The 26,760-nt window shown below is 49.8% G+C and overlaps 3 protein-coding genes across 12 annotated transcripts; 2 read left to right on the forward strand and 1 right to left on the reverse strand.

Moving 5' to 3' along the window:
• Positions 1-15: 15 nt before the first annotated feature.
• TSEN34 (tRNA splicing endonuclease subunit 34) lies at positions 16-6,350 on the forward strand. 7 transcript variants are annotated; one of them, XM_064489844.1, is made up of 5 exons: positions 16-109; positions 1,327-1,573; positions 1,814-2,063; positions 2,207-2,464; positions 5,877-6,350. In XM_064489844.1, the coding sequence occupies exons 2-5, from the start codon at positions 1,331-1,333 to the stop codon at positions 6,062-6,064; spliced, it is 939 nt and encodes a 312-aa protein (XP_064345914.1). In that variant the 5' UTR covers positions 16-109; positions 1,327-1,330; the 3' UTR covers positions 6,065-6,350. The 7 variants fall into 7 exon arrangements, with proteins under 7 accessions (XP_064345914.1, XP_031313094.1, XP_031313095.1 ...); XM_031457234.2 differs by lacking the exon at positions 16-109 and adding an exon at positions 182-226; XM_031457235.2 differs by lacking the exon at positions 16-109 and adding an exon at positions 207-251.
• Positions 6,351-9,584: 3,234 nt separating this feature from the next.
• On the forward strand, positions 9,585-15,338 carry RPS9 (ribosomal protein S9). Of its 2 annotated transcripts, XR_004138593.2 has the most exons (6): positions 9,585-9,676; positions 9,925-10,046; positions 10,267-10,389; positions 13,936-14,122; positions 14,210-14,384; positions 15,100-15,338. XR_004138593.2 is itself a non-coding variant. In XM_010999295.3 (5 exons), the coding sequence occupies exons 2-5, from the start codon at positions 9,950-9,952 to the stop codon at positions 15,275-15,277; spliced, it is 585 nt and encodes a 194-aa protein (XP_010997597.1). In that variant the 5' UTR covers positions 9,586-9,676; positions 9,925-9,949; the 3' UTR covers positions 15,278-15,338. The 2 variants fall into 2 exon arrangements, 1 of the variants encoding a protein (XP_010997597.1); XM_010999295.3 differs by lacking the exon at positions 14,210-14,384 and having other exon boundaries at positions 9,586-9,676.
• On the reverse strand, positions 15,327-21,476 carry LOC135318449 (leukocyte immunoglobulin-like receptor subfamily B member 3). Of its 3 annotated transcripts, XM_064489781.1 has the most exons (12): positions 21,337-21,476; positions 21,115-21,150; positions 20,659-20,943; positions 19,871-20,152; positions 19,258-19,557; positions 18,811-18,861; positions 18,340-18,510; positions 17,841-17,957; positions 17,425-17,467; positions 17,315-17,349; positions 17,038-17,090; positions 15,327-16,325 (listed from the first exon to the last, which is right to left on the reverse strand). In XM_064489781.1, the coding sequence occupies exons 1-12, from the start codon at positions 21,407-21,409 to the stop codon at positions 16,179-16,181; spliced, it is 1,593 nt and encodes a 530-aa protein (XP_064345851.1). In that variant the 5' UTR covers positions 21,410-21,476; the 3' UTR covers positions 15,327-16,178. The 3 variants fall into 3 exon arrangements, with proteins under 3 accessions (XP_064345851.1, XP_064345852.1, XP_064345853.1); XM_064489782.1 differs by lacking the exon at positions 18,340-18,510; XM_064489783.1 differs by lacking the exons at positions 18,340-18,510; positions 18,811-18,861.
• Between the last annotated feature and the right edge of the window lie 5,284 nt (positions 21,477-26,760).

Consider the following 26,760-nt stretch of genomic DNA (forward strand, 5'->3'; position numbering starts at 1 on the left):
CCACAACGTTGGTATCCTTCTGAGGTAGTTGGGTACAAGTGATCCCGGGTTTCTGATAGGCGGAGTTTCGTCTTTAGGAAGGAGGCGGAGCCACGGGCTTAGGCGACACGTAAGAGGCGGGGCTCAAGAGCTCCCCCAAGGGGGCGGGGCACGGAGGGGCCAAGGGGCGGGGCCACAATAACAAGACTCCAGTTTTCAAGCCGAGGATCCAAATCGTCGGAGGGAGGTGCGCTTCGAGGGGCGGGCCCAAGGTGGGGTTCCACTTTAGGGGAAGGCGGGGCTACGGCTCTGCGGGGCGGATCCCAGACTTCCCGCTCCGCTGAGGTGGCGGCGTGACGAAATCGACGCAGGGGGTCAGCATGGGGTGCGGGGTGTGGAGGAAGCGGCGCGGGACGTGCAACGTAGGGGGTGGCTCCGCCGGGACTGCGAGTTGGTGTTTACGAGGTGACTAGCTGGTTGTTATCAGAGGACGGTGCAACATTCTGAAGGGAGCGCTCACGAGTGGGGTGAGCCCGCCTGAGCGGAGAACGGACGGCGGGTGCTCAAGGGACCGGGACTCCGTCTCTGGGGCTCGACCGTGGGGCGAGAACGCCCCAGCTAGGGGAGCGCTGGCGGCCTGAGGGGGCGGGGCCTCAAGCAGTGGGACTGACGGGAGCCGAGGACGCCCGAACGCCGAATCCCTTCTATTCGGGAGGGGGCGGGGCTGCGGGTTCGGCTGAGCCGAGGACTCCCGAACGTCCGAACCTGCCGCACTCGGGCGGGGGCGGGGCTTCGTACCCTGAGCCTGACTCAGAACTGAGACCGAACCTGGGGAGTTTGGAAAGGGGAGGGGCCAAGTCCCGAGTTACCCGAAGAGGGCGTGGCCTTGGCGGTGCTTTGGCCTCGGGAGGTCCCGACACCTGACGGGAACACCCGAAGGGCGACACCGAGATGAACCTTTCGAGGGGGGCGTGGCCCGCATTAGGGGTGCTTTTCTCGGAGGCGCAGGGGCCAGTACGGTACTATTGGCTCAGACCAGAATGCTGACCGCGGGGTCCGGGGCGCAGAGCAAGGCCCGGGGGTTCGGCTCCCGGCGGGCCTCGTCTTGGGCAGCCCCAGGGCCTGGCGGGATCGCCCGGGGGCGGAGCCCGGCGCCCAAGGGGCGGGGCCTGGCCCTCCCGCTCGGCAGGTGGCGAATTAGGCCGGGAGCAAGGCTCCGCCCCCTGAGATTCAGGGGCGGGGCTTCGCTGAGACCCTGGAGGCTGAGGGAACGCTCCACGCGGCGCGAATCCAGCGGCGCTAGGCTCGCAGCTGTTTGGGTGACTGCTGCGCCCCGGCTTCCCGCAGGAGGATGCTGGTGGTGGAGGTGGCGAACGGCCGCTCGCTGGTATGGGGGGCCGAGGCGGTGCAGGCGCTGCGTGAGCGCCTGGGAGTAGGGGGCCGCACTGTGGGCGCCCTGCCCCGCGGGCCCCGCCAGAACTCGCGCCTGGGCCTCCCGCTGCTGCTGATGCCTGAAGAGGCGCGGCTCCTGGCCGAGATAGGCGCAGTGACCCTGGTCAGCGCCCCGCGCCCGGATCCCCGCCAACACAGCCTGGTAAGGGGGCAGGCTGGGGGCACGAACTCCCGGGGACCTGCGGGAGAAGAGGCTGGACATTTGGACAACGAGTCCCTGCGGTGGGTGGGGTCTGAGAGTCCTAGATTCTGGAATACTGTAAGATACTGGGATACCCAGGTTCATGCCCTGAGGTTGGGAGAGGCCCCAGAGTCAGGATTCCTAGCTTCCTGAAGGAGGGCATGCCTGGATCCTGAGATTAAGGCAAAGTTTATTTCTTAGGCATTAGCATCCTTCAAGCGCCAGCAGGAGCAGGGCTTCCAGGAGCAAAGTGCTCTGGCAGCTGAAGCCCGTGAGACCCGTCGTCAGGAGCTCCTAGAGAAGATTGCCGAGGGCCAGGCTGCGAAGAAGCAGAAGCTGGAACAGGAATCAGGGACCAGTGGGAGCCAGGAGCCCGGTGGAAACCAAGCTGCAGAAGAGAATGAGGCCAGTGCTAGCCAGGCTGCTGGGGAGCATGAAGAAGCAGGTGAAGGTGGGAGTTGGAGTCGGGGGCCAGGGGAAGGAGGGAAGAGCTCTTTGGGAAATTCTGGCTGGGACTCTAGGGTTGGGTCTCCCTGGGGGCTGGGAAGACCTTGACCCTTGGATTCACCAAACTCTTGGATTCACCCCTGCCAGGTTCCTCCTCTCCCCAACCGGGGCCTTCAAACGGAGTGGCCCCTTTGCCCAGGTCTGCTCTGCTTGTCCAGCTGGCCACTGCCAGGCCTCGGCCCATCAAGGCTAGGCCCCTGGACTGGCGTGTCCAGTCCAAAGACTGGCCCCATGCTGGCCGCCCTGCCCACGAGCTTCGCTACAGCATCTACAGGGATCTGTGGGAGCGAGGCTTCTTCCTCAGCGCTGCCGGCAAGTTCGGGGGCGACTTCCTGGTCTATCCTGGTGAGTTTGTGTTGGGTCCCCTGGTTGCTACTCCTTTCTTCACAATCCCACTACGTTCTGCATTTTTCCTTTTTCTGGCCTCATTTTCTCAGCCTCTGAAACCATGGAAGGACAGGAAATACCCCTGGGAACCGACACTCATTTGGAGGGCAGTTTAGTAAATGAACAAAGTGGGGGGAAAGGACAACTTGTAGAAAACACGTATAGTAAAAAGTAAATCAAATGTTATACTGTTAGGCAGTTTTATACACATTATTTAACCTTAAAAATTGTGGCTCTAGTGAAAGACTTTGAAAAGAACTGAAAATAAAGTGGAGTACTAAGTAGACTGAGAATCCTACCAAGCAAATAGAAAAAAGCATGGAAGGACTTACTCCCCCCCAACTACAATAGTTAATAGTTCTGGGAAGGGTTTTGCATCAGGAAAAGGTAAAGGAGACTTTTGGTGAATTAGCTAATTTTTGAATTTGTGGTAAGAGTGCCTTTACTGTACAACTAAAAGGTTTTTAAAAAAGTGCAGAAAATCACCCTTTTTGTTCCCGCTAAGAACAAAGAGAGATGGAACCACCTGATAGTCAGATCTTAGCTGTTCATTGGAGAATGTCCACTAAGTTTTATGCAGATGAGCTGAGAGCCTTAGTCTCCTCTCAGACTAAAATTTAACTGATTTAGGAGCTGAGAACAGTTTATCTACCCCATTCTCTCTATATAATCATGGTTCAGTTACTTTGCTTCTGTTTTGTGTGTGCGTGACTTTTGTATGCACAGAAGATTATTTTGGCTTTGGAGATGAATATTCAACTTAATAAACATACAAATGCTAATATCTACTTCTTTTTTGAGTTTTCAGTTCAATTTACAAACCTTAATTTTTTCCAATCTAGCAGCTTTTAAGGGTACAATTAATTCACATCTGATCCCATATACAAAAGGAGTTAAATAGTTTCAAACCTTATAAGATGCATTTTAAAATTGAATATGTCCAGAACTTTGTAAGTTCTGGAGTTTTCTGATTATGGATCTTGCAATAATTTAAATCTGATAAACTATAAATAGGGTGATTTTTAAGTTTATATGTTTGTATTTTCATACACTGTTAATAGACTTCCTAAAACTTCAGAGTAAAATAAGTTTAAATCAATCAGTTACTCAATTACACATTTGAAACTGAACCATCAGGCTGATCTGTTCTTTTTCTTTTTTGGACCTGTTAGTTCTAATAGGTCAATATTCTAAAACAATAAATACTCAGATACTCAGTGTATCAGATATACACAGAATCTTTGTCTCCTGAAGATTAGTATTCAACATCTGAATCTTGTTAAATACATACTTCTAAGTCTAATTCTAAATCTTCCTGAGGTTAAAAGATGTTAAGTTTCTTGCAGAGCAGTTTGGGGGTAACTTCTCAAGCATTTTGATGCTCCCTTCTCAGCTGGCCGAGGTATCTTAATAACCAGAGAGGTGCCTGGCTCCTGGCGAGGTTCTGGCTGGAAACCTAGCTGCCAGGCAGGGGCCTGACTTATAGTTGCTATGACAGTCTCCTCAGATGGGATGTCTCATAGCCTTGCTTATTTCTTCCTTCTTCCTTTCTTTCTTTCTTCCTTTCTCCCCTGGCCCTCCCTCCGACCTTCCCTCCCTTTCTCCCCGCCTTCCTTCTCTCCTTTTCTCCTAGTTTTACTGAGTTAAAATTTACATACAGCACTGTATACGTTTAAGGTGTACAATATAAGGATTTGACTTACATACATCATGAAGTGATTATCACAATAAGTTTAGTGAACATCTATCATTTCATAGAGAGACAAAATTAAGGAAATAGAAATTTTTTTTTCCTTGTGACGAGAACTCTTAGGATTTACTCTCTTAACAACGTTTGTATATAATGTACAGCAGTGTTAATTATATTTACCATGTTGTACATTACATCCCTAGTACTTACTCATCTCATAACTGGAAGTTTGTACCTTTTGACCACCTTCATCTAATTCCCCCTTCCCCCATCCTCTGCTTCTTGTCACAAGAGATCACACATCTGATCTCTTTTTCTATGACTTTGTTTATCTTTGAAGTATACTTGACCTTAATACTATGTTAGTTCCTGGTATGTAACATAGTGACTTGAAATTTGTATACATTTCAAAATGATCACCTTAAGTCTAGTTACCATTTGTCACCTTACAAAGATATCACATGATTATTGACTATATTCCCCACACTGTACGTTTCATACCTGTGCCTCATTCATTCTGTAACTGAAAGTCTGAACTTCCTAATCTCCTTCATCTATTTCTTTCCTACCCCTGCCCTCCTCCCCTGTGACAACCACCTATTTGTCCTCTGTATCTGTTTTTGTTATGTTTGTTCATTTGTTTTGTTTTTAGGTTCACATATAAATGAAATCTTACAGTATTTGTCTTCTCTAATTCATTTCACTTAGCATAATAATCTATTATGCTAATAGAGGTCCATTGATGATAACAAATGGCAAGATTTCATTCTTTTTCAAGGTTGAGTAGCATTCCAGTGTGTGTGTGTGTGTGTGTGTGTGTGTGTGTGTGTGTGTGTGTGTGTATACCACATCTTTATTCATTCATCTACTGATGGGCACTTAGGTTGCTTCCATATTTCCATATCTTGGCTATTGTAAATACTGCTGGAATGAACATAGGGGTGCACATGTCTTTTCAAATTTGTGTTTTCATTTTTGTCAGATAAATACCCAAGAGTAGAATTGCTGGAAGCCTTGTTCTTTCAGATTTACATTACATGTTACTTAATCTTCTGTGTGGTGCCCTACTCATGGTCCTAGTCTACTTGATCAGGTTCATCTACTTTGGAGGCAAACTACAGCTCCAGGTCAAATCCAGCCCACCAACTGTCTTCTTTAAATAAAGTTTTATTGGAACAAAGCCTTGTCCATTTGTTTACACATAGTCTGTGGCAGCCATTGTGCTACAGTGGCAGAGTTGAGTATCTGCAACATGGCCCACAAAACAGAAAATATTTATTATCTGGCCCTTTCCAGAAAAATTTTGTTGACTCCTTTATTCCATCTATTTATTATGCCATCCTACTGTAAATTGTCTTTTTACTTCTAGTCTGTTAAAAGTCACTTCTCATTGGATATTTACATGGTACCCTTTTGAGTTACTCATGGCTTTGACTGACCTTGTGGTCTTGGTTCTTAGGTCATGGCAACAATATATTCAGTTATTTTTGTTCTTTTTTTGAACTAAGATTATGACATACAATTGTGACATCTTGCCTCTCCCACCCCTCCAAGGTCCAAGGATATCTTTTAAAATATTGGTAGTGATCACTGGAACCATTCCCATCTATGTGTGGACATTCTGGGGTCTGCCAGGTCTCTGCCACTGGAAACTGCTACCTGCCTCTCTCCTTCACCCAGGCGACCCACTCCGTTTCCATGCTCACTACATCGCTCAGTGCTGGGCTCCTGGGGACCCCATCCCACTCCAGGACCTGGTTTCTGCTGGCCGCCTGGGAACCAGTGTCAGGAAGACGCTGCTCCTGTGCTCTCCGCAGCCTGATGGTAAGGTGGTCTACACGTCCCTGCAGTGGGCCAGCCTGCAGTGAACTCCAGAGACCTACGGGCCCGGGGCTGAGTCTCTGAAGAGCCTTTCTAGCTGGTCCCAGGCTCATCTCCGAGTGGGAGGCTGGAATGCCCTCCTACCTCTCTCCGTGGTTAGTTTTTGATTCCAGAGTTATAAACACTACATCCTTCTTATGTCCCTCCCCATTTCAAAGCACTTCATGGCTGTGTTGTTTTTCTAGTTACCTGAGCTTGAGTGTGAAAGCTGGTTCATCTCTGTTTTCTACAGCGCTTAGGTCCCAAGAAGTCTCAATAAACTTGTTGAGTAGATGTGGAGTGTGTGATCTGAATCCTCAGGATAGTCCTGGGAAGTGAGGGCATTTGTGTCTGCTTCTCCAGATGAGGATGAGGCCTGGAGGAGGGAAGTGACTTGCTGAGGTCACACATCTAGTAGTTAGCAGGGCTGGGATTTAAAACCTGGTGTATCTGACTCCCAAGTCCAAGGAACTCTTCGAATGCAGGAAACTTCCTTTTTAAAGGATTTTTACAGGACATTCAGATGCATAGAAAGGCAGAAATAAAAATAACATGTTAAGAAGGAAGTGAGTGTTACAAGTTTTAGGATAGGAGTTTGCAGTGGGGAGGGCTCTGATCCACAGCCTGCAGCAGCCTGCCCAGAAAGCCAGCCCCCTTGTCTGCAATAAACAGAACGGCCATCATCAGAAAGTCCACAAGTAAATGCTGGAGAGGGTGTAGAGAGAAGGGAATCCTCCTATGTTGTTGGTGGGAATGTAATTTGGTGCAGCCACTATGGAAAACAGTATGGAGGTTCCTCAAAAAAAATAAAAATAGACTTACCATATGATCCAGCAATCCCATTCCTGGGCATATATCTAGAGAAAACTCTAATTGGAAAAGACACATGCACCCCAATGTCCAAAGCAGCACTATTTACAATAGCCAAGACATGGAAGCAACTTAAATGTCCATCTACAGATGACTGGGTAAAGAAGAGGTGGTATATATACACAATGGAATATTACTCAGCCATGAAAGAGAATGAAACAATGCCATTTGCAACAACATGGATGGACCTAGAGATTATCATACCAAGTGAAGTAACCCAGAGAAAGACAAATACTATATGGCATCACTTATATGTGGAATCTAAAAAATGGTACAAACGAATCTTTATATATAACAGAAACAGACTCACAGACATAGAAAACAAACTTATGGTTACCAAGGGATAAAGATTGGGGAGGAATAAATTAGGGATTAACAGATACATACTACTACATATAAAATAGATAAACAAGGATTTACTGTATAGCACAGGAAACTGTATTCAATATCTTGTAACAACCTATAATGGAAAATAATCTGAAAAAGCATTATATATAACTGAATCACTTTGCTATACACCTAAAACTAACAATATTGTAAATCAACTATACTTCAATAAAAAAACAAACAAAAACAGCACAGGAAGCCAGCCTGCTATACGGCAGGCTTGTAGGAAGTCGGACTGCTATCTCTGGTAACAATCTCAAGAAGCCAAGCAATAACCCCTATAAATAACTGGTCCAAAATGGCCGGGACTGGATTAGTAATTCACAACTTTACTAATTTTCACTCCCACTTCAATTTTAGGACCAAGAAGAGAAAATAAAATATATACCCAAACCAATCACATAGGATGCCCAACTTCTAGTCTGCCCACGTGTAGCTTCTCCATGCCAACAGCCTCCCATTTTTCTGCTGTAAAGCTTTCCCACACCGCTGCCTGCCTTGGACTCTCTGCCAAAGTGCAAGTGATGGTGACTGACTCCCTAACTCTGAATAAATAGCCTTTGCTTGTTCTCATTCGGTTGATGTTAATTTATTTCCACTTTGTGCAATCTTGGGAAAGTTCTGTAACCACTTTTTGTTGTCTGAGTGTCTTCCTCTATAAAATAGGTTTGATACTATTATCAGTACTCCTTAAACGAGTATCAGTAATAGTACTATCATGAGGGAGGGCAATTTCTGTGAGAGTCCTCCTTAAGTTTGCATTGAAGATTAAGTAAATTAACATATGCAAAAAAATTTTTTTTAAATGGAGGTATTGGGGATTGAACCCAGGACCTCTCATGTGCTAAGCACACACTCTACTACTGACCTCTAACCCCACCCCTAACACAGGTAGGGCAGTGCCTGATACATAGTAAGTATTCCAGAATGCCACCAGTTACTATTTTAGTGCTAGAAACCTTGGGTCACATGAATGAATTAAACACACACACACTCATAAAGTGTTTAGCCCAAAGTCTAGCACATTTAAAGTGCTCATTAAACATTATCTAACAATGATAAATAAAGCCATTCGTGGTAATGGGATTATTCCAGAGAGATAAGGACTAGAGGAAATAATCCTAAAGGCTGTCTGAGAGGAAGATGCTGACAAAGGAGATCAGGAAAAAAAATGAGTAAATTCCTCCAAGTGATAAATGGCGCCAAATATTTAGGAAGTAGAGTATTTAGGAAGAGATTTCAGAACATTTTTCCGCTGCCATGGAAGCCCAAAGGGATATATAAACTGCTGTTTTTGATTAAGAGGCACAAAGCCTTTTCATCACAGGGTCTCAAGCTAAAAAAAAAAACCACTTTTTTTTAAGTCACTTTCTTAAAGAGGCTTCCCTAACCATCCTATCTGAAGTACCATTTTCCCTCAGTCATTATCAGTAAATTTATTTTCTTCACAGCACCACTCTGAAATGATCTACTTAATTACCCATCCCCACCCCCACCCCGTTCGGCTGACTCAAAGCTTCACGAATAGAGGGGTTGTTTTATTCATGGCTATACGTCATCGAAGAAAAGTTCCTTATACTGCCCAATAAATATCTGCTGCATAAATGAATTAATGAGGCCCACGTTTAGGGAGGGTACCTTATCCCAGATGTAGCCGGAGACACTAAGTGATAAATATTTCAGGTATGGCCGAATTTCTACCAAGATCTGTTTTTCCCCTTGTCTACGGAAAGCAAGGAGGGCAAAAGCGGAATCGTATCAGGATGCAAAGGTGAGCTGTGTATCCTTAGGCAAGTCACATGACTGCGATTTCAACCTCAGTTTCTGCATTCAATCTTCAGTTTGTAGACAAGGTTTCTGACTATGCTTCGGGTTGACGTTCTGATATGAAATATGATTTTTTTCCCCATTATTCCTGAATGTAACGGAGCCTCTCCTGGAGGGAGCTTTGATTTCACCCAGCTCCAACCCTCTGGGGATCTTTTTTTCAGAGTCGTAGACGGCTGAGAAGTCTAGTGATGCTGGCAGTAACTACTCCAATTTTATACTGAGACTCAGAGGCTAGGTGACGGGACAAGTCACCACCCGAAGGCAGAAAGGCGCCCTCACTTCTCACCAGATGATGCTCGGACCCGCTGTCTGGTACAGACCGGGTCAGGTAGAGACCGGGTCTTACCGGCTTAGTACGGCGCTCTAGCCCAACCTCTCGTCTCGACTGCTTTTTCCGCCCGCCAACGCCTCTTCTGATTGGTGCAGTGTGCGTTGTGCGTGCCGACGTCACGAGACGGCGGCGAGTCTATAAGAGCGAGGCTGGAGACACCGTGCGCCTCTTTCTCAGTTACCGGAGGTTGGTTTTACGTGAGGTGTGGTGCAGTATTCTTTAGTCCTTGCGTGGGTTGTTGGGTCTTGTGGGCCATCCGGGCTTTAATGAGTATGGTAAAGAGGTTGGAGGTGAGATGAGGGTGGTTGGAGAGTGGTGAGGATGGTACAGGTTACAAAAGCTTCTCGCGGTTTTCGCGAGACCTTCTCTGGGAGCCACGAGGTTCTAACGGGGTTATGGGACTGCGCAGACGTAGCTCAGAGTCCTAATAGGCCACTCCTTCACGCACAGGCACAGACGGTTAAACGGAGCCATCATGCCGGTGGCCCGGAGCTGGGTTTGTCGCAAAACCTATGTGACCCCTCGGAGACCTTTCGAGAAGTCCCGCCTCGACCAAGAACTGAAACTGATCGGTGAGTGGCTAAGGCAAGGTTTCTGCTTCCCGGGTCGGGGAGAGCTAGCACGTGGGTGAGGCCGCCCACGTGCTCACTCTATTCCAGTCCCCTGGTGTGCCTCCCTTCGTCGTCCCCAAATTCGAGACCTTTCATTGTTTAGATTTTCTGTATCCTGAAGTCAACAATCCTACTTTTGCACCAATCCGTGAGACTGAGCATGTTTGCCCACCCTTTGCAGGCGAGTATGGGCTCCGGAACAAACGTGAGGTCTGGAGGGTCAAATTTACCCTGGCCAAAATCCGCAAGGCTGCCCGGGAGTTGCTGACCCTGGATGAGAAAGACCCGCGGCGTCTGTTTGAAGGTGCGTATCTGAGCCCATAGGAAAGGACTGAGGGTCAGAGCTGCTGCTGCTACTGTTACTTCTGGAGTGGTCCAGCGATCAGAGGTGTTACATGGGGCAGGTGGAGCTAGCTTGTGGGGTAGGAAAATGGGCCTGGATCCAGATCCCTGTCCATTTCCTTACCTGTGGCTTTGGTTTACCCAAACCTCGGACTTCAATTTCTCTTCATTAGAACTAACATTGCCAAGCAAGCTTGGGTACCTGGCTGTATCTGTACATAGTATAGCAAAACGGTACTGCTCCTTGTGTACATATCTTGTTCTCTAGTGGTGGGAATAGTCGGTGAAGTTTCTGAAATGTGGGATGGTTCTAGCAGGGAGGGAGCTTGAATATGTACATTGCCTGCTTTAGCAAGGTAGTCAAGGATATTTAGTCAAAGCCTGAACAGGAGAGGAGCTGTGCATTTCACAGGGAAGAACATTTCAGGTGATGATTTTGGAGGGTATGCAGATAATATGGTAACTTAAGATGAAAGAAAGATTGTGGTAAGATACACATAAAATTTTCATCTTTTAGACTCTTAGGTCTTAAATTCCTACTTTGAGGTGGAGAATTAATGGAGGACTTTTGAAAGCAACAGTTGACATCACTTAGATTGTAGTAGGACCTCTCAGGTTGTCAGATAGCTATACTATTAAAATAGCCGCAATTTTATAAATGCTTTTTTCTAAGTTCTTGGTGTCTGTTAGTCTGCACAGGCAGGTTTGTAGGGACTACTGATACGACTCTTGTTTCAGATGAGCAGATGGTTAGACCTCCCATCATAGGGGCACTGGAAGGCAGGTTCCAGAGTCCAGGTGAACCGGGTTGGAATGAGAACTTTAGAGGAAACTTAGGGAACATAACCAAAAGTTGAACCAGTGTATCAGAAGTAATTAGTGGTCGCTCGCTCTCTTTCTCACTCTTGCTCTCTGTTATGCTCATCTTCTGAGATGGCCATTTGTCTGTGGAGTCTGTATCCACTTTTTCTTTAAGCTGAACAGCCCTGCACCTCTCGGCTTCTCTCCCTTTCACCTTTCTGAAGTGGCCCACATTCTGCCTGTGGAGTGTGTGTCTCCTAAGTCTTTTTTCCTTATGAGATACAGACTGCACTCTGTCTATGGAGTGTGTGTATCTCTAAAAAACTTACTTTCACTTTACCAAAAAAAAAATTTGTAAACTTGGTTAGTACGTTGTACATTGTGTCTTTGGTGTGGAAGAGATACATGTATAGTTTGTGTTTCTAACAGATGTGAGTCTGGCTGTAAATGGTTCTGTATCTTATAAGAGCTTATTAAATTTTTATTTATTTTTGTGGGGAGAGGTAATTAGGTTTATCTATTTTAATGGAGGTACTAGGGATTGAATCCACGTCTTCCTCCTGCATGCTAAACACTCTACCTTTGAGCCATACCCTCCCTGCTTTGTGGTTTTGATTTACATTACTGTTGCACTAGTTACCTTGAGCACTTTTTTAGTGTGCCTGTTGGCCATCTGTATGTCTTTGGGAAAATGTCTATTCAGATCATCTTCCCATTTTTCAATTGAAGGTTTTTTTTCCTGCTATTGCGTTGTATGAGTTACTGTATATTGTGGATATACCCCTTATTAGATACATGATTTGCGAGTATTTTCTCCCATTCCGTAGGTTGCCTTTTCATTTTGTTGGTAATTTTTCCTTGGCTGTGCAGAAGCTTTAGTTTGGTGTGGTCCCACTTGTTGATTTTTATTTCTGTTGCCTTTGCTTTAGTGTCATTCATAAAATCATTTTCAAGACTTAAGTCAAGTTTACTGTCTTTTTCTTCTAGGGGTTTTATAGTTTCAGGTCTTCATTCAAGTCTTTAATCCATTTTGAGTTATTTTTTGTGTGTACCGTGAAAGGTGTTCGGGTCCAGTTTCGTTCTTTTGCGTGTGACCCCAGTTTTCCCGGCACCATTTATTGGCTGAGCTGTTCTTTTTCATCTTTGTATATTCCTGGTTCCTTTATGTAAGTAAATATATTGACTATTAATGTATGTGGGTTTGTTTCTGGGCTCTTTATTTTGTTCCCTTGATCTTTGATCAGTTTTTATGTTGCCAACAAACTGTTGTGATTACTATAGCTTTGTAATATTTAGTTTGAAATTAGGACACATGAAGCCTCCAGCTTTGTTCTTTCTCAAGATTGCTTTGGCTCTTTGGAGTCTTGTGGTTCCGTACAAATTTAAGGGTTATTTTTCCGTGAAAAATGCCATTGGAATTTTGATAGGGATTTATTGAATCTGTATATTGCTTTAGGTAGTTTGGACATCTTAATTGTTCCAATCCATGAGCACAGAATAGTTTTCCATTTACTCGTGTCTTTAACTTCTTTCATCAATGTCTTACTGGTGTACAGGCTGTTCACCTCTTAGGTTAAATTTATTCTTAAGTTTTTTTGTGTGTATGTGAAGTTGTAAATGGCAGAATTTCCTTATATCTTACATTCAGCATTTATTCAGTGTCATATTTTGAAGTGGGGTGTTGGGAAGACATGTAGGTTTCTCCATTTAGACTATCTCCTGTCAAGTCTGCTTGGAAGACTTTGTCATCACAAAGTCAGCCAGCTTTCCTTTAAGCTTTGCCTGGGGGTGAGGGGGAGGTAGTGGTGCTTTTATCCCCCTGTCAAGGTGTTGTTAGTGATAATCTTGTGCTGATGAGCCCAGTGATGACAGTGAGTGGGAGCCTAGGGGCCTCTAGGGGGCAGATTTGTCTCCAGCATCCCCAAGCAGGCCAGAGTATTGGTCAGGAGCCATGGGCTTTGGACACTGACGGGCAAGTGGCAAGGCCTTCTGTGCCTGGAGTTGTTTGGTGAAGGCAGGTGCTGGCATCTGCTGGATTCCTTTCTGCTGTACATGGCCAGTTATTTCCAGATTGTCGTCTTTTTAGTAGAAAAATCTGGGTGATAAATGAGTGATGTGTACTTGGCTTGTGCCCAATCTTCTCTCATGCCTAGAAGTTAGGTACTGATTCTGTTCTAATTATAAGTAAGGAAGTGGTTTAGCCTCATGTTTGATTCATAGGACTTTCTTGACTCCAAAATATTCCCCCTCAGCCGCTGTGCTGTGTTGTGAGAGTGATGTTTAGGAACGGCAGCGCTGGGACTTTGGCAGATGAATGCTAAGTCCTTTGAAGGGGATTGTCTCAACAACTCTGGAAGGTTGTTTTTTAGGTGAGTAGAGGTGTATGTGGTCACTGCCCTGCGTGGTGAGATGGGTAGTCAGAGTGAGCTGCCTCAGGGGAGTGTTAGGGCGACATGAATGCATAGTGGCTGGGTTTGAACTGGAAGCTCGCGCTCAGCCCACACACTGAATCAGCTCTCCCATCCTAGTGACCTGCCTTGGGTGGCGCGAGTTACAGCAGCGCACGTCCTAACGCGCTGTGTCCTGTATCAGAGTCAGCTGTTACTTCCCACTGTGCACCAGCGTGGTGTGGAGGTAGAGGGCTTGACCCCCAGGAGTCTGAGGTCAGCCAGAACGCTGAGTCCGTGCTGCTTTCCCCTCCCGCCAGGTAACGCCCTGCTGCGGCGACTCGTCCGCATCGGGGTGCTGGACGAAGGCAAGATGAAGCTGGATTACATCTTGGGCCTGAAGATTGAGGATTTCTTGGAGAGACGCCTGCAGACCCAGGTCTTTAAGCTAGGCTTGGCCAAGTCCATCCACCACGCCCGCGTGCTGATCCGCCAGCGCCATATCAGGTACCACCTCTGGGCTCCCTGAGCCTTCCCGCCCCCTCCCCTTGGATGCTTGCCCTCTCTGAGCCTGCTGTCCCTATCTCTGTGCAGCCCTCGGAGGTGATGAAGGTGTGAGCTCACCTCAAGGGTACAGACTGACCCCTACAAACAGCTCATGGGGGCACTGGGGGCAGCCTCATCCCCCCATAGCCCAGCGCAAGGGTCACTGCGGCTGGAGCCGTACACCTTGCGAAGGTTTCCGCCAGGCATGCGAGTAGCTGGACAGGTAACAGCGCTTGGTGTCGCCAGTTGAGAGAAGAGTCTTGGGCCTCAGCTGGCTTGGGAGGGTCCAGCTGTCTAGTGGGTCCCTTGTGAGGTCGTTGGTGACCCTGGCAATCACAGGGTGCTTTTGCACTGTCACTCTTACTCGGTGAGCTCAGTGCGGTCCAAGGTCCAGTACTCAAGGTGGCAGCTGGGTCTTTATCTGGGTGCTCAGTTTGCTGTTTCTGTAAGATGGGCACCATTCACGGGATGCTGCATGCACCCAGCTTCTGCCTCAGCCTTTCATTAACCCTGGGACCTCTGGGTAATATCCTCACATTTCTTGTCAGAAATGTTTTCATAGAACCTTTCTGTACGTTGCTACTTCAAAGACGTTGAAAGTACACCTGATAATGAAGCCCAGGGTCTGGCACGGTTTAGAACATTTGAGAAGCAGATCTTGGGTTTACATAGGCGCTGCCGCCTCACCTCCTGCGCTCTGGGCTTGGCGGTTGCTTGTAAATCTGCCCACTTGTGTATGGTGGGGGTGTAGAGCTCATCTTGGCCGTGTCTGTGTGAGTTAGATGGTGCCCGAAAGCTCTCCTTGGAGTCAGGAATGCCCTTCTCATGGTTGCTTCGGGGTCAGTGCGGCTGTAGCACCAGCCCTGCAGAGCACTGGTGGAGAGGGGCCTGTCTGGCCCTGTTTCCCCATCCCCTTCCCCTGCCGCCCCTCCCTCCAGGGTCCGCAAGCAGGTGGTGAACATCCCATCCTTCATTGTCCGCCTGGACTCTCAGAAGCACATCGACTTCTCCCTGCGTTCTCCGTATGGGGGCGGCCGGCCAGGCCGCGTGAAGAGGAAGAATGCCAAGAAGGGCCAGGGTGGGGCTGGAGCCGGCGACGACGAGGAGGAGGATTGAGCCCACCCATCCCCTGGCTAGGTTCCCAGTCAGATAATAAAAAGAGATGAACACTTGAGAACTGGTGTTTATTGGTGTGCCTCTCCCTCCTCCAAACGTACACCCTCCTGCGGGGGGGACATGCGGGCTGGGTCCTTGAGCTGGTTTCTGTGGTGCTGCCGGTGTGCAGAGAGGGCCCGGTACCTTTGTTCAGTTACTTGGGACCACCTGCAGGACGGTTGGTGGGCCTCCCCCCACCCCATGTCATAACAAGCATCTCTGCACACCACTTCATTATCACCGTGGGGGACTGAACAGTGCTGGGAAGGTTCTTTCAGACAGAACCACAGGAAATTGCGTGTGGGGGCGAGGAGGAGTCATTTCCAGGTAGAGCAAGGAGGGGGGCCCTGCGCTCCTCCCCCTGCGATGGGACTTTCCGGAGACATTCATGGTCACAAGGGAGGCCGTCTTCCCTCTTCTCAGCCTTAAGCTGCTTCAGGAAGGAAGGGGCTTGTCTCAGGAAGTGAGACACACTTGAGCATTAAGCAACCTCAGTGACTGGGCACTAGTCCCCTTCCTGGGGCTCTGATGTTAGCTGAGTGGCGAGCTGCACAGTGAGGGCTTGGGGTCCTTTGCTAAGTGGCTGTGAAGCCTGCAGAATCCACGTCCTCACAGCCTGGTGCTGGATAGTAGGCCCTCCCTTCGCTCCAGGGTCTTGATAGCAGCTCCACGGGGTCCGCAGTCAGCTGGGTGTTTTTGGTAGGGACCAGGGACCGCAGATAAGACCAGTGCTGCGTGATAATCCAGGATGTTCCTGGAAGCAGTTGACCTGCAGAAGCTCCTAGTGGTTCACGACAGGCCAGCATCTGCAAATTCAGTCCCTGGAGTGCAGGGTGGCGGTGGGGGGTCTGGGTCCGCTGGGCTAGTGGATGGCGAGTGTGGCGTACACGCTGGGCTCTGCGGACGGCTCCCCCGACTGGGAGGGAGGGGGTGCAGTCGTCTCCTGTCTGAGGGTCGAGTGGTTCAGCTGGGCATAGGTCACATCCTGGGGGGCTTCAGGTGCGGCAGCCTGCAGTGATGGGGGGAGAGGCATGAGACGGGGGAGTCGGGCCTAGGAAGAACGGATGCACTCCTTGAGGTCTTAGCCATCAGAGCCCTCTCTGCTAGAAACACAGGGATGGTCTCTGAATCTTGGCTCTGCGTCAGTCTGTAGCTTTCAGCCTGTGACAGGTGACTTAACATGTGAGTTTGGTGCTAGAGAGGGGTCAGGACTGGACAGAGGAGTAGGGCATGGTGCCGCCAGCATGGAGGGACAGTCAGACTCCACTGTACTCTGCAGGAAAGTTGGATCCAATCCCTGGGGTGTGCACAGGAGCTGATCTTCACCCAAGTGAAGTAACAGCCGAGGTGTATCGTTGTGGCTCACACAACCTGGGGACAGCCAAGGGCTGAGCAAGACTAGGACCCTCTGTGGATTTCAGAAGGAGCCTCTCTGGCCCTCTCTGGGCCTCTCTGCAGGCCTAGGACTTAGTCCCTTCGTGCGGGACACAGACTGTTGAGCCCTAACCTTTAGCCCTGCCAGCTCGACCTGAGCATTCAACAACTCAGTGGTCAGAGGCCAGCCTAGGAGGCCAAGTGTGGGGTTGCAGCAACTGGGAGGGCAGCGTGCTTCCCGAAGGGAGAGCCTGCCAGGAGTTGAGTGGCATGAGGGTGCATCACCCACTGGATCTAACAGGAACAAGGAGGCATGGGTGCCCTGGTCGGGACCAGAGGGAGCTGACCTGACTGTCCAGCTGTCTGCTGTCCTCCGGCTCTGTGTCTTTCACGACAGCATCTGGTGGGGACAGAACAAGGGGGTCCCATCTCTTGCCAAGATTCCCTGAGATCTCACACAGCAGAGGCCCCGAGAGGGTCAGTGATGAGGCCAAAGCCACACAGTACCAGATTTGAACTCTCACCTCCAAGCCCAGAACCATTTCCAACCAATCTCCGGTCTCCACTGCTCAACCCATAGTCTGGCCCTGCCTCCTCCCCCTGGGATAGACCCCCTTCACTCACACAAGTTCTCCTGGACATCGAGAGCTGGGCTGGAGCTGGGGGAGGGGGAGGAGTATTAGGGGCAGTGAGGGGCCTTGGCTGGGCTGGGGGCTCTTTGGGAGGGGTCTCACCTCTTCTGCTGGCCTCTGTCCTTGGGCACTGATGTTGCAGCCACTGCAGGAAGTTGGAAATCAGCCTCCAACCCACCCCAGAACCCTTCCCCAGGGTTACATTAAGATCTGTGAAGTCCAAGAACTGAAGAGATTACAATCCCCTCCCACCGCCATGTTGAATTCAGGAGAAAGATCTAAACCATAAAATACAAAACTTGCGTGTGTTTTCAAACATTTTGTAAGTTTGGAAAAGCTGAAAGAATACTCTAAAATACTTCCGTGTACACTCACATTTCATCTCTTCATTTTAGATTTTCTCATTGGGAGATGTTGGAGTTTTTCTAAGCTGACCTCACCCACCTCTGGTTCCCCTTTGGCTGGTGCCCTAAGCGACACCTCCTCCAGTGGCCTGGGTCCCTCGGTTCCCTACTCACCCAGCTTCATGCATCTGTCCTGACGCTGATGTCGGATGAGGAGGAAGATGAGGAGGAGGAGCAGCAGGATGAAGGCCACCGAGACCCCGATCAGAACATTCAGGTACGATTTGAGACCTGCGGCACCGGGGACGTCACGAATGAGCCAACAGTGCCATTTAATTGAGCGCCTTCTGTGTACCGATGCGTGCTGGGATCTGTGCATTAATCTCTAATCCTCAGGACAGTCGTGCAGCCCCCCGCCCCCAGTCATCATCGCCCCCACCCATTTTATAGACAAGGAGACAGGCACAGAGGAAAATCATGTGCGCCTGGTCACCCAGCCTGGACATGGCGGAGTGGGCATTGGAACCCAAGACTATGGGCTCCCTTGCTTTTATTTAGATTATTTTTTATTCTGTCCCCCACAGGCAGAACACCAGTGCAGAGACTTGTCCGTCAAACCCAGTCCCTCCTCCTCTCCAGCCCCACCCAGATCCGTCTCCCACCCTGCAGAGACCTGGCACCACCCCAGCTCCCTGGGGCCTGTGTGGACATGTGTGTATCTGAGAAGGGCAGGAGGGAGGGCTCCGGCCTTCTTGAGCTCTAAACAGGGCCGAGCCCTGTGCTGAAGGCTTTCGTGTCGAGGCAGGTGGCGGGAGTCCTCTTCTACGAAGGGCGAACGTGGACTCTGCAAGGAGCACTTGTCCCAGGTCCCGCAGTTGGGAGCAGTGGGCAGGGTGACTTGCTTGCCCTGACCTCTCCCCAGCCCCACAGCTGCTCCTTGGAGGGCTGAGTGCCCCTGAGTTTATGGAGGAGAGTCAGACACCGCTGGTGTCCCCACACACACAATGTCAAAGCAGCTTTGGTGCCCTTTGCAATCGGAGAAGTTGGTCCCAGTGAGAAGGAACCTTTCTCAGGCCATTATCTCAGGCAGTGGCTGAGCAAAGACCAGAACTGAGCTTCTCCCTACACAGAGACCCTCACTTACCCGTCTGTGGGCCTGACTCTGCAGTTGGGGGGAGCCGGTCCTCAGAGCTTCCTGGGGGTCAGGACAGGGATGAGGGGTGGGGGCTGCCTCTCCCCATGTCAGCCCACTGCTCCTCTCCCGGGCTGGACCCAACACTCCCTTTCCATGACTCCCCACCCTCCATCCATCTGGCCTCAGAGCCCCGTGGTTTTCCCCCACCCCCGCCCCTGCTTTCTCCTTCTGGTCAGCCCTGAGCCCTCTCTAGCCTTCTTCCACCACCCGGAACATATCGGGATGAAGGATGAGGATGGTGCAGGGAAGGGAGCTGCTCTGGCTTTTTCCTTCTTTCTGAGAATGGATTCTCTCCTTTAGTGGCCCCCTCACTCCCATCCCAGCCCAGAGCTCCTGTGGGGACAGGACCCTAGACTGACCAGGAGGACACATAGGGCCAAGACTGGGGCTCCTCACCTGAGATCAAGAGTTCCAGGGGGTCGCTGGGCTGTGACAGCAGATAGGGGGAGGTGCTGAGTGAGCTGTAGCACCTGTAGGTCCCATTGTTGGCTGAGGTCACAGGACTCAAGGTGAAGTTGGCCTGAAAGGGTGCAGCTGTGTCCTGCAGACGAAGGTGCTGGGGAGGAGACAGTGACCCCTCCCGGGACAGAAGGAAGGTATCCGACCAGGTCTCAGAGCTGCACTGCAGGGTCACGTTCCCTCCCCAGGGCACCGAGGCCCCTGGATGGGCTGAGAGGGAGGGTTTCTTGTACATTCCTGGGGAGAGGAAGGTGTGATGTGTGGAGAGCCACCCACTCCCCATGCATGCTTGACCCGGAGCTGAGGGACCACTGTCCTCTCCCCAGGGACCCTGTCTGTGACCCTCTCTCAGCTCCTCTCAGCCCCTCTGTGTGGTCTCTTTTACCTCCAGGCCCCCACTCCCCCTTTCTCTCTCTGCCCCCTAAACCACTGCCCTACCTCAGCCTTTCCTCCAGGCCCTTATCCCTGGACCCCTTCACCACCAGGGTGACCCCGGGCCCAGCACCCTGAGCAGATAATGAAGACATGAGGCAGGACAGGGGCTCCTCACCTGTGATCAGGATGTCCAGGGGGGCGCTGGGGGCCGACCATGTGTAGGAATGGTAATGTCCACCATAGCATCTGTACGAACCTCCATGGCTGTGATTCACACGACCCAGGGGGAAGTCAGGGCTGCGCTGCCCCTCAAGACGGAGAGGAGTTATGAGCCCCTTGTCCTTGGTCAGAGCAAATCTGTCAAAGCTGGCCTCTGAGTGACACTGGAGGGTCAGGTTCTCTCCCCAGAGCACCAGTGAGCCCGGCCGGGCTGAGAGGGAGGGCTCCCTGTACATGCCTGGAGAGATGGGGACGGCGGCACTGAAGGGACACACACCCCACATTGCTCACTGGGGCTGCATGAGAGTCCTATCTGTCGCCCCCAAGCCTCCTGCCAGTGGTTCTGCCCCAGGAGGCCAGTGTCATGGGCCCTCCATCACCCCCACGGCTCACATAGGGAAGGGAGTTGGGAGAATCATAGCATTGTGGGTCCCCCCAGGAGAGAGGCCTGTCCCTTCCATAGCTCCCACAGTTCCTGGGTGTCCTGTGTTGGGGCGGGGCGGGGCCTCCCTCCTTCAGCAGGTGCCCGGGCAAACCGTGAGCCGCAGCAGAGGGACACGCTCCCTCCTGACGCCACCACAGGGCTTGGGTGGGCTGAGAGGGAGGTGCTCCGTACCCCTGGGGGGGGAGGGGGCTGTGCTAAAGGGGGACTGTGCGGGGAGAGGTCCCCCTGAGCCCACACTCTGCCCCCTCTGCCTGTGAGGAGGAGCCCACAGTGGGAGGGGCCCGGCCCCTCCCTGTTACCTGTCACCGCCAGGGGCAGGGGGTGGCTCCACTCTGACCAGCGGGTCCCCCTGCGATATGCACACTGATACAGCCCTGCAGTGTCTGAGCTCGAGTGTTTAAAGAAGAAACCGACCATGTTACTGGAGTCCTGTGGGGTCTTAGTCTCCCAGAGTCTAGAGGCATCCCTTTTATACAGACGGTAGACATCAGCCCACTGAGACCCCTGACACCAGATGGTCACAGGGCTCCCCTTGGTGACCGTGGGGCCTGGGTCAGCCCAGATGGAGGATTTGGGGAGGACACCTGGAAAGGAATCAGACCTGAAGTGTCAGGAGTGGCCTTCTGCCCTCAGTGTCCCCAGATGTTCCTCCAACACCCCTCCCAGACTGGCCACCATCAGCCCAGACCCGCTGTGCTCCCGCAGATGACCAGGGGGGCTGTTGGGTCGAAGCAGAAGGACTAGGGGGGACTCACCTGCCTGTATGTGACCCCACAGGTCCCAACACAGCCCTGGAAGAGAGATCCCTGTGAGCGTCCATGCCCCACCACATGCAGACGCTCCAGGCCTGGTCTGGACCCTGAGTGCTGGGGTCAGATCTGGGGCTGAGCCCACCTCCCCCCGCCCCTGCATATGCGGTCCCCACTGAGCCCCCTGAGTCCTGAGGCCCCTTCCCTCTTCTCTTCCCCAAAGCTCACCGAGGCTGAGAAGGGCAGTGATTGTTGGTAAAGTGGCACCACCGCCCATGGTCCCCAGCCGTGCAGATGACATACACAGTCCACAGAGCCAGCAGGGCAGACAGATGCGCGGGGCGTGGCCAGGTCACACGTCACAGGTTCCTCCTCAGCCCCACTGCGCTCTCCCTGAAAGGCATGCTGAGAACAGCATTCTCTGGGAACCTTTCGGGTCAGATCTGAGGCTCACTAGATCCCTGCACACTCTGCCTGCCTGCCCTGCCTCCACCTCGTGTCAAATGCAAACGCAGAGAGTGCCTTAACGGCCCAGGGCAGGGCAGGAAGAGACGCGGGGCCCAGGAGCCGGCCCAGTACCTGTCTAGTTCTTCCTCTGCCACCTATGTAGGCGGTGTGATCTGGGCAAGTCACTTCCCTTTCCTGCGCTTCTGTAAGTGCAGACCTGATTCCTTTCTTTCATCAGTAGTCCAGTCAGTCAATGTTTGTTGAGCAATGACCGTGTTCGGTCATGGGGCCAGCCGCTGGAGGCACATTGTTGGGGCTGACATTCCTTCCCTGAACTCATGGGGCCCAGATTCATGAACAGAAGTTACAAACATTTGCATGGCAAACAGTTCAAGACTGTTGCAAGTTGGAAGAAAAAAAGAAAACAAAGGACAATGAGATTCATTAACAGGTAGATGCCGTGAAACCTGGGTCCTGGTTGTGAGGGCCCCTTCTGGCAGTAGGGTGAACAGCAGTTGGCCTGGGGGCTTGTGCTGGCGGAGGCATCCTTGCCCAGGAAGATCCTGAGCTGGTCTCAGGAGTGAGAGCCATCAGGAGAAGGCTGGAGCCTCATCGAACAGGACCTCGAGTACGTGTAAGAATGTTGGCTTTGATCTTTAAAGCACTGGGAAGATTTTAAGCAGCAGAGAATACGAACATTTTTCTATTTTGAGAAGACTACCCCACGTAGCAAATGTAATGTGGGAGGGCTCTCCTGGTAACTAACTCTATCAATGGTGAAGCTCCAGCGTTAATCTCCATCCCGGCTGGTGTGTGGGTCAGTATTTTAGGGCGTTCACGTGGTTGCCTCATGTAACCCTTACACAAACCTGGAACGCAAAATGTATTTGTAGTAGAATGGAGAAGGAAGGTTTCTTGGGCTGGCAGGTGGGGGAGAGTTGGCGCCACTCAGTCTGGCGGAGAGAAGGCACAGACTTGTTAAGCAGCTCTGTGTACGCGTGTGTCTGGGGCAGATGTGGTTGACTATGGCGAGTTTGGTTGTGGAGGGAGAGCTGTGTTTGCTGGGGCTAGCGAGTGTAGCTCAGGCCTGGTCCTTCACAGCCTTGAGCATCAGCTGGGGCACCTGGACTTGGTTTGGAAGGCGGAAACTGTTGGAAGGGTTTCGAGCAGGGCAGGTTCAGACCAGATGGGGTTATAGGCTGTCCTTGGCGGCGGTGAGAGGAATGAGCTGGAGTCAGGAGTGGGGCCTGGACTGGAGCGCCAGGACAGAGGCTGGTGGGGTGGCATGGACAGGACGCCTGGAGTCGTGTGGTGGATCAGGGACACTGTTAAGAAGGGCTCACAGCCTCCCTTTTCACCCCCGCCCCTTCGGAGACGGCCCGCGCGCTGTCTGTGGAGCGTGTACCTACTTTTACTTTAACCTGAGTACCCAACCCCCACACCGCTTCCCTCGCCTTTCTCTTTCCTTACACTCTCTGCAGTGTGTATCTCTCCAAATAAACATCTACCTTTACTCAAAAAAAAAAAAAAAAAAAACCAGGGGCTTCACCGGGCACAGTGTGTGGGTTTGGTGTTTGGGCGTGAAGTGCCGGAGAGGGAGGAACTGGAGGCGCCGCCCCGCTCTGCCGAGCTTGCCCGGGGCGGGAGGGCGGCCCCGGGCGAGGGGGCGGGGCCTTGCCGACTGACGCCCTTCGGGGAGGGGCGGGCAGCCCTGGCCCTGGCCCCGGGCTGCGGCGGTTCTTCCCCCGAGCACTTCCTTTCACTGACTTCCTTGCTTCTATAATTCATCTTTTTCCGTCGCCCTTCTTCAAAACCTCTGAGCTATTTCTGCTTTCTCAGTGCCCCTTCCTACCCCTGGGCAGGACTCTCGTCTCATACTGAGTTCTTTGTCCAGGTATCGTGTGAGAGCACAGGCTGGAGGGGAAAAAGATTTTAAAAAATGAACACAGGCTCTGTGAGACAACTTACGTTATTTATCTCCCAGCAAAAGGAGAATATCAATGAAGAAAAAAAATTTTTGAGGAAATAAGTAGCTGACCATTTTACAGATTTGTTGAAAGTCATAAAATTACACGTCCAACATGCTCAGCAAATGAAAAATAGGATAAGCTTTAAAACATGCTCACACACATCACCATCATAATCAAACCACAGGGAAAAAATTGAAAGCATCCAGAGAAAAGTGCCACATTACATACAGAGGAAAACCAATTTGAATAAGCACAGATTTCACGTCAGAGACCACTGTGCTTGGGAGGTTTGTAGTTCTCAGAGGCAAGAAGAGCCAGCCTGGAACTCTTCTGGACATATTATTCAGAAATGAAAGCAAAATAATCATTCTTAGAGGAAGGAATACAGAGAATTTGTTGCCTGCAGACCTGCTCTAAAAGAAATGGTGAGGTACGTTCTTCAGGCAGAAAGGAAATAATTCTAGAGGGAAACTTGGAAATTCAACAATAAAGGCAGTAAAAAGTGGCAGATACCTAGGTCAACAAAGTAGCATATTTTTGTCCTCTTAACCTCTTTAAAGGATGCATGGCTGTTGAAAGCAAAGCTAACAATGTCTGGTGGGGTTTTTAAGTGTGTAAGCGGAATGCATACAACAGCCACAACGTGAAGCGCGGGGAGAGGAGGGGGAAAGGAACTGCATGGTGATGAGGTTTCCACGTTTGTCTGGAAGAGGCAAAATATTAACTCTGTGAAATTAGGTGTGTGTATTGTAATGCCTGCAGCAGCCACTTAAAAAATAACATACAAAAAGTTACAGTTACAACACCAGCAGATGAAATGGAACACTAAAAAATACCCCAAAAAGCCAAAGTAAGGCATGGAAGCAAAACTGGAAGAGCAAGCAACAGGGGGACGAAAGAGAAATAGTAAAAGGGCAAACCTAAATACAGCCTTGTCAGTCATTACGTTAAGCATGAATGGTGAAAGCTCAATTAAATGGCAGAGATTGTAAGACTGGATTGACAGGACCCAACTCCGCAGTCCACACGAGGGTCGCTGTAATACAGTGATGTAAATTTGACACAGCATTGTAAAAAGACTATAACTCAATAAAAAAAAATGTTTAAAAAAAAGGATAAAAGTAAAAGGATGAAAGAATGTATTATGCAAACATTAATCCAAAGAAGGCTTTTGTGGTTGCATCAGTTTCCTGTTGCTGCTGTAACTAATTGCCATGAACTTAGGGCCTTTAAACAACACAGATTTGCTGTCTTCCTGTTCTGGAGGTCACAAGTACAAAGTCAGCCTCCCGGGGCTAATGTCAAGGTGTCAGCAGGGCTGGCTGCTCTTAGTTTCTCTGCCAGGATCATCTGTCTCCCTGCCTTTTCCAGCTTCCAGAGTCCCTGCAGGACTTGTCTCGCAGCCCCTTCCTTCCATCTCTCCAGCCTCCGTCAGCACATTACCTACCTCTGACTCGGACCCTTTTGCCTTCCTTACAAGAAGCCTTGTGAATACACTGGGCTCACCCAGATTAGCTGGCATAATATTCCATCTCAAGATACTTCATTTAGTCACCTCTGGCAAGCACCTTTCGCCATGTAAGGGGTCATATCCACAGGTACCAGGGACTGGAGCTTGGACGTCTTTGGGAACAGGGGGAAACAGCACTGTCTTCCGCGGTGGCTATACGGTGCCAGACAGTGCAGTAAACTATCCCAGAGACTTCTGAACGAGGAGGTTACCAGGGATAAAGAAACACACTACATGAAGATACCAAGGCCGATTCATCAAGAGGACGTCATCCTAAATGTGTGCACGCAAGACCACCGGGCTTCAAACACATAAAGCAAAAACTGACAGGAATGAAAGGACAGACAGATAAACCGACAGTTGCAGTCAGGGGCTTTAAGACCCCTCTCTTGGTGGTTCATAGAGCAAAGAGATGGCCAATCAGCAAGGGTGTCGAGAGCCGTGACGGTGCCATCAACCAGCCTGACCTGCTGGCACACAGAGAACACTTACCAACGGTAAAATACGCTTTTTCTAAGCGTACGTGGAATATTGGCCAAGACAGTCTTTATCCTTGGGTATAAAACAAAGCTTAACAAGTTTAATCAATATCACATATCATTTCTTTTCTGACCCTAATGGAATTTAAGTTAAAATCTATTACTAGAAAGATATCTAGAAAATCTTCAACTATTTGAGAACTAAAACCACACTTCTAAATAATCCATGGGGCAAAGAGGAACTCAAAAAAATGGGAAAATATTTAGAACTGAATGAAAATGAAAATGCAGCACACTAACCTTGTGGGATGCAGCTAAAACAGTGTTTAGAAGGAAAGTAAGGCCAGCAAGTGCTCGTATTAAAAAAAAAAAAGGGGTTTCTAACCACTAACCAAAGTTTCCATTTTAATACCCAAGAAAAAGAAGCACAAACTCATCTCAAAGTAAGCATAATAAAGTGCAGACACCTGTGACCCTGAAAGCAGAAGACAGTAACACAATTGAAACCCAGAGCTGACTGTTTTAAAAAGGCCAATAAAATTGACAAACCTCTAGGCATAGTAATCCTGGAAAAAAGAGAAGACACAATTTGCCAATTTTTGGAATGAATGGAAAGGACATCACTACAAACCCCGCAGACATTAATAGGATAATAAGGGAATATTACAAACAATTCTGCACCATAATTTTTACGACTCGAATGGAGCAACTCTTGAGAGACCACCAAAACTCACTTAGGAAGTAATCTGAATATTCTTTAAAAATATTAAAGGCGTTGAATTTGTAGTTAAAACAGCTTTCCAACAGAGAAAACGCCTGGCCACAGTGGCTTCACTGGCGTATGCTACTAAACATTTATGGGAAGAAATAATACAATTTCACACAATTGCTCCCAGAAAATAGAAGAGGAGGAAACAATTTGCAGCAGTTGTATGAGGTGAGTATTACTCCAAACTCAAATCAGACGAAGGCAGTACAAGGTAACAGGGCTACGGACCAATATCCCTCAGGAACATAGATGCAAAAATCCTCACCACGATATTGGTCAACAAAGCCAACCATATCTGAAGAGGATAACACGGCACAAGCAAGTACGGTTTATCCTCGGATGCCAGCCTGGCTCAACATGCGAAAACCAGTAAGATTAATCCACCATCTTAACAGACTTAACAAAGAAAACCCACATCATTCTGTAAGTATATGGACACAAAGATCTGATGAGATAAAATGCCCAGCTGTGTCGGAG

The sequence above is a fragment of the Camelus dromedarius genome, chromosome 9 (assembly GCF_036321535.1).
Source record: "Camelus dromedarius isolate mCamDro1 chromosome 9, mCamDro1.pat, whole genome shotgun sequence".
Classification (NCBI taxonomy): Eukaryota; Metazoa; Chordata; class Mammalia; order Artiodactyla; family Camelidae; genus Camelus; species Camelus dromedarius.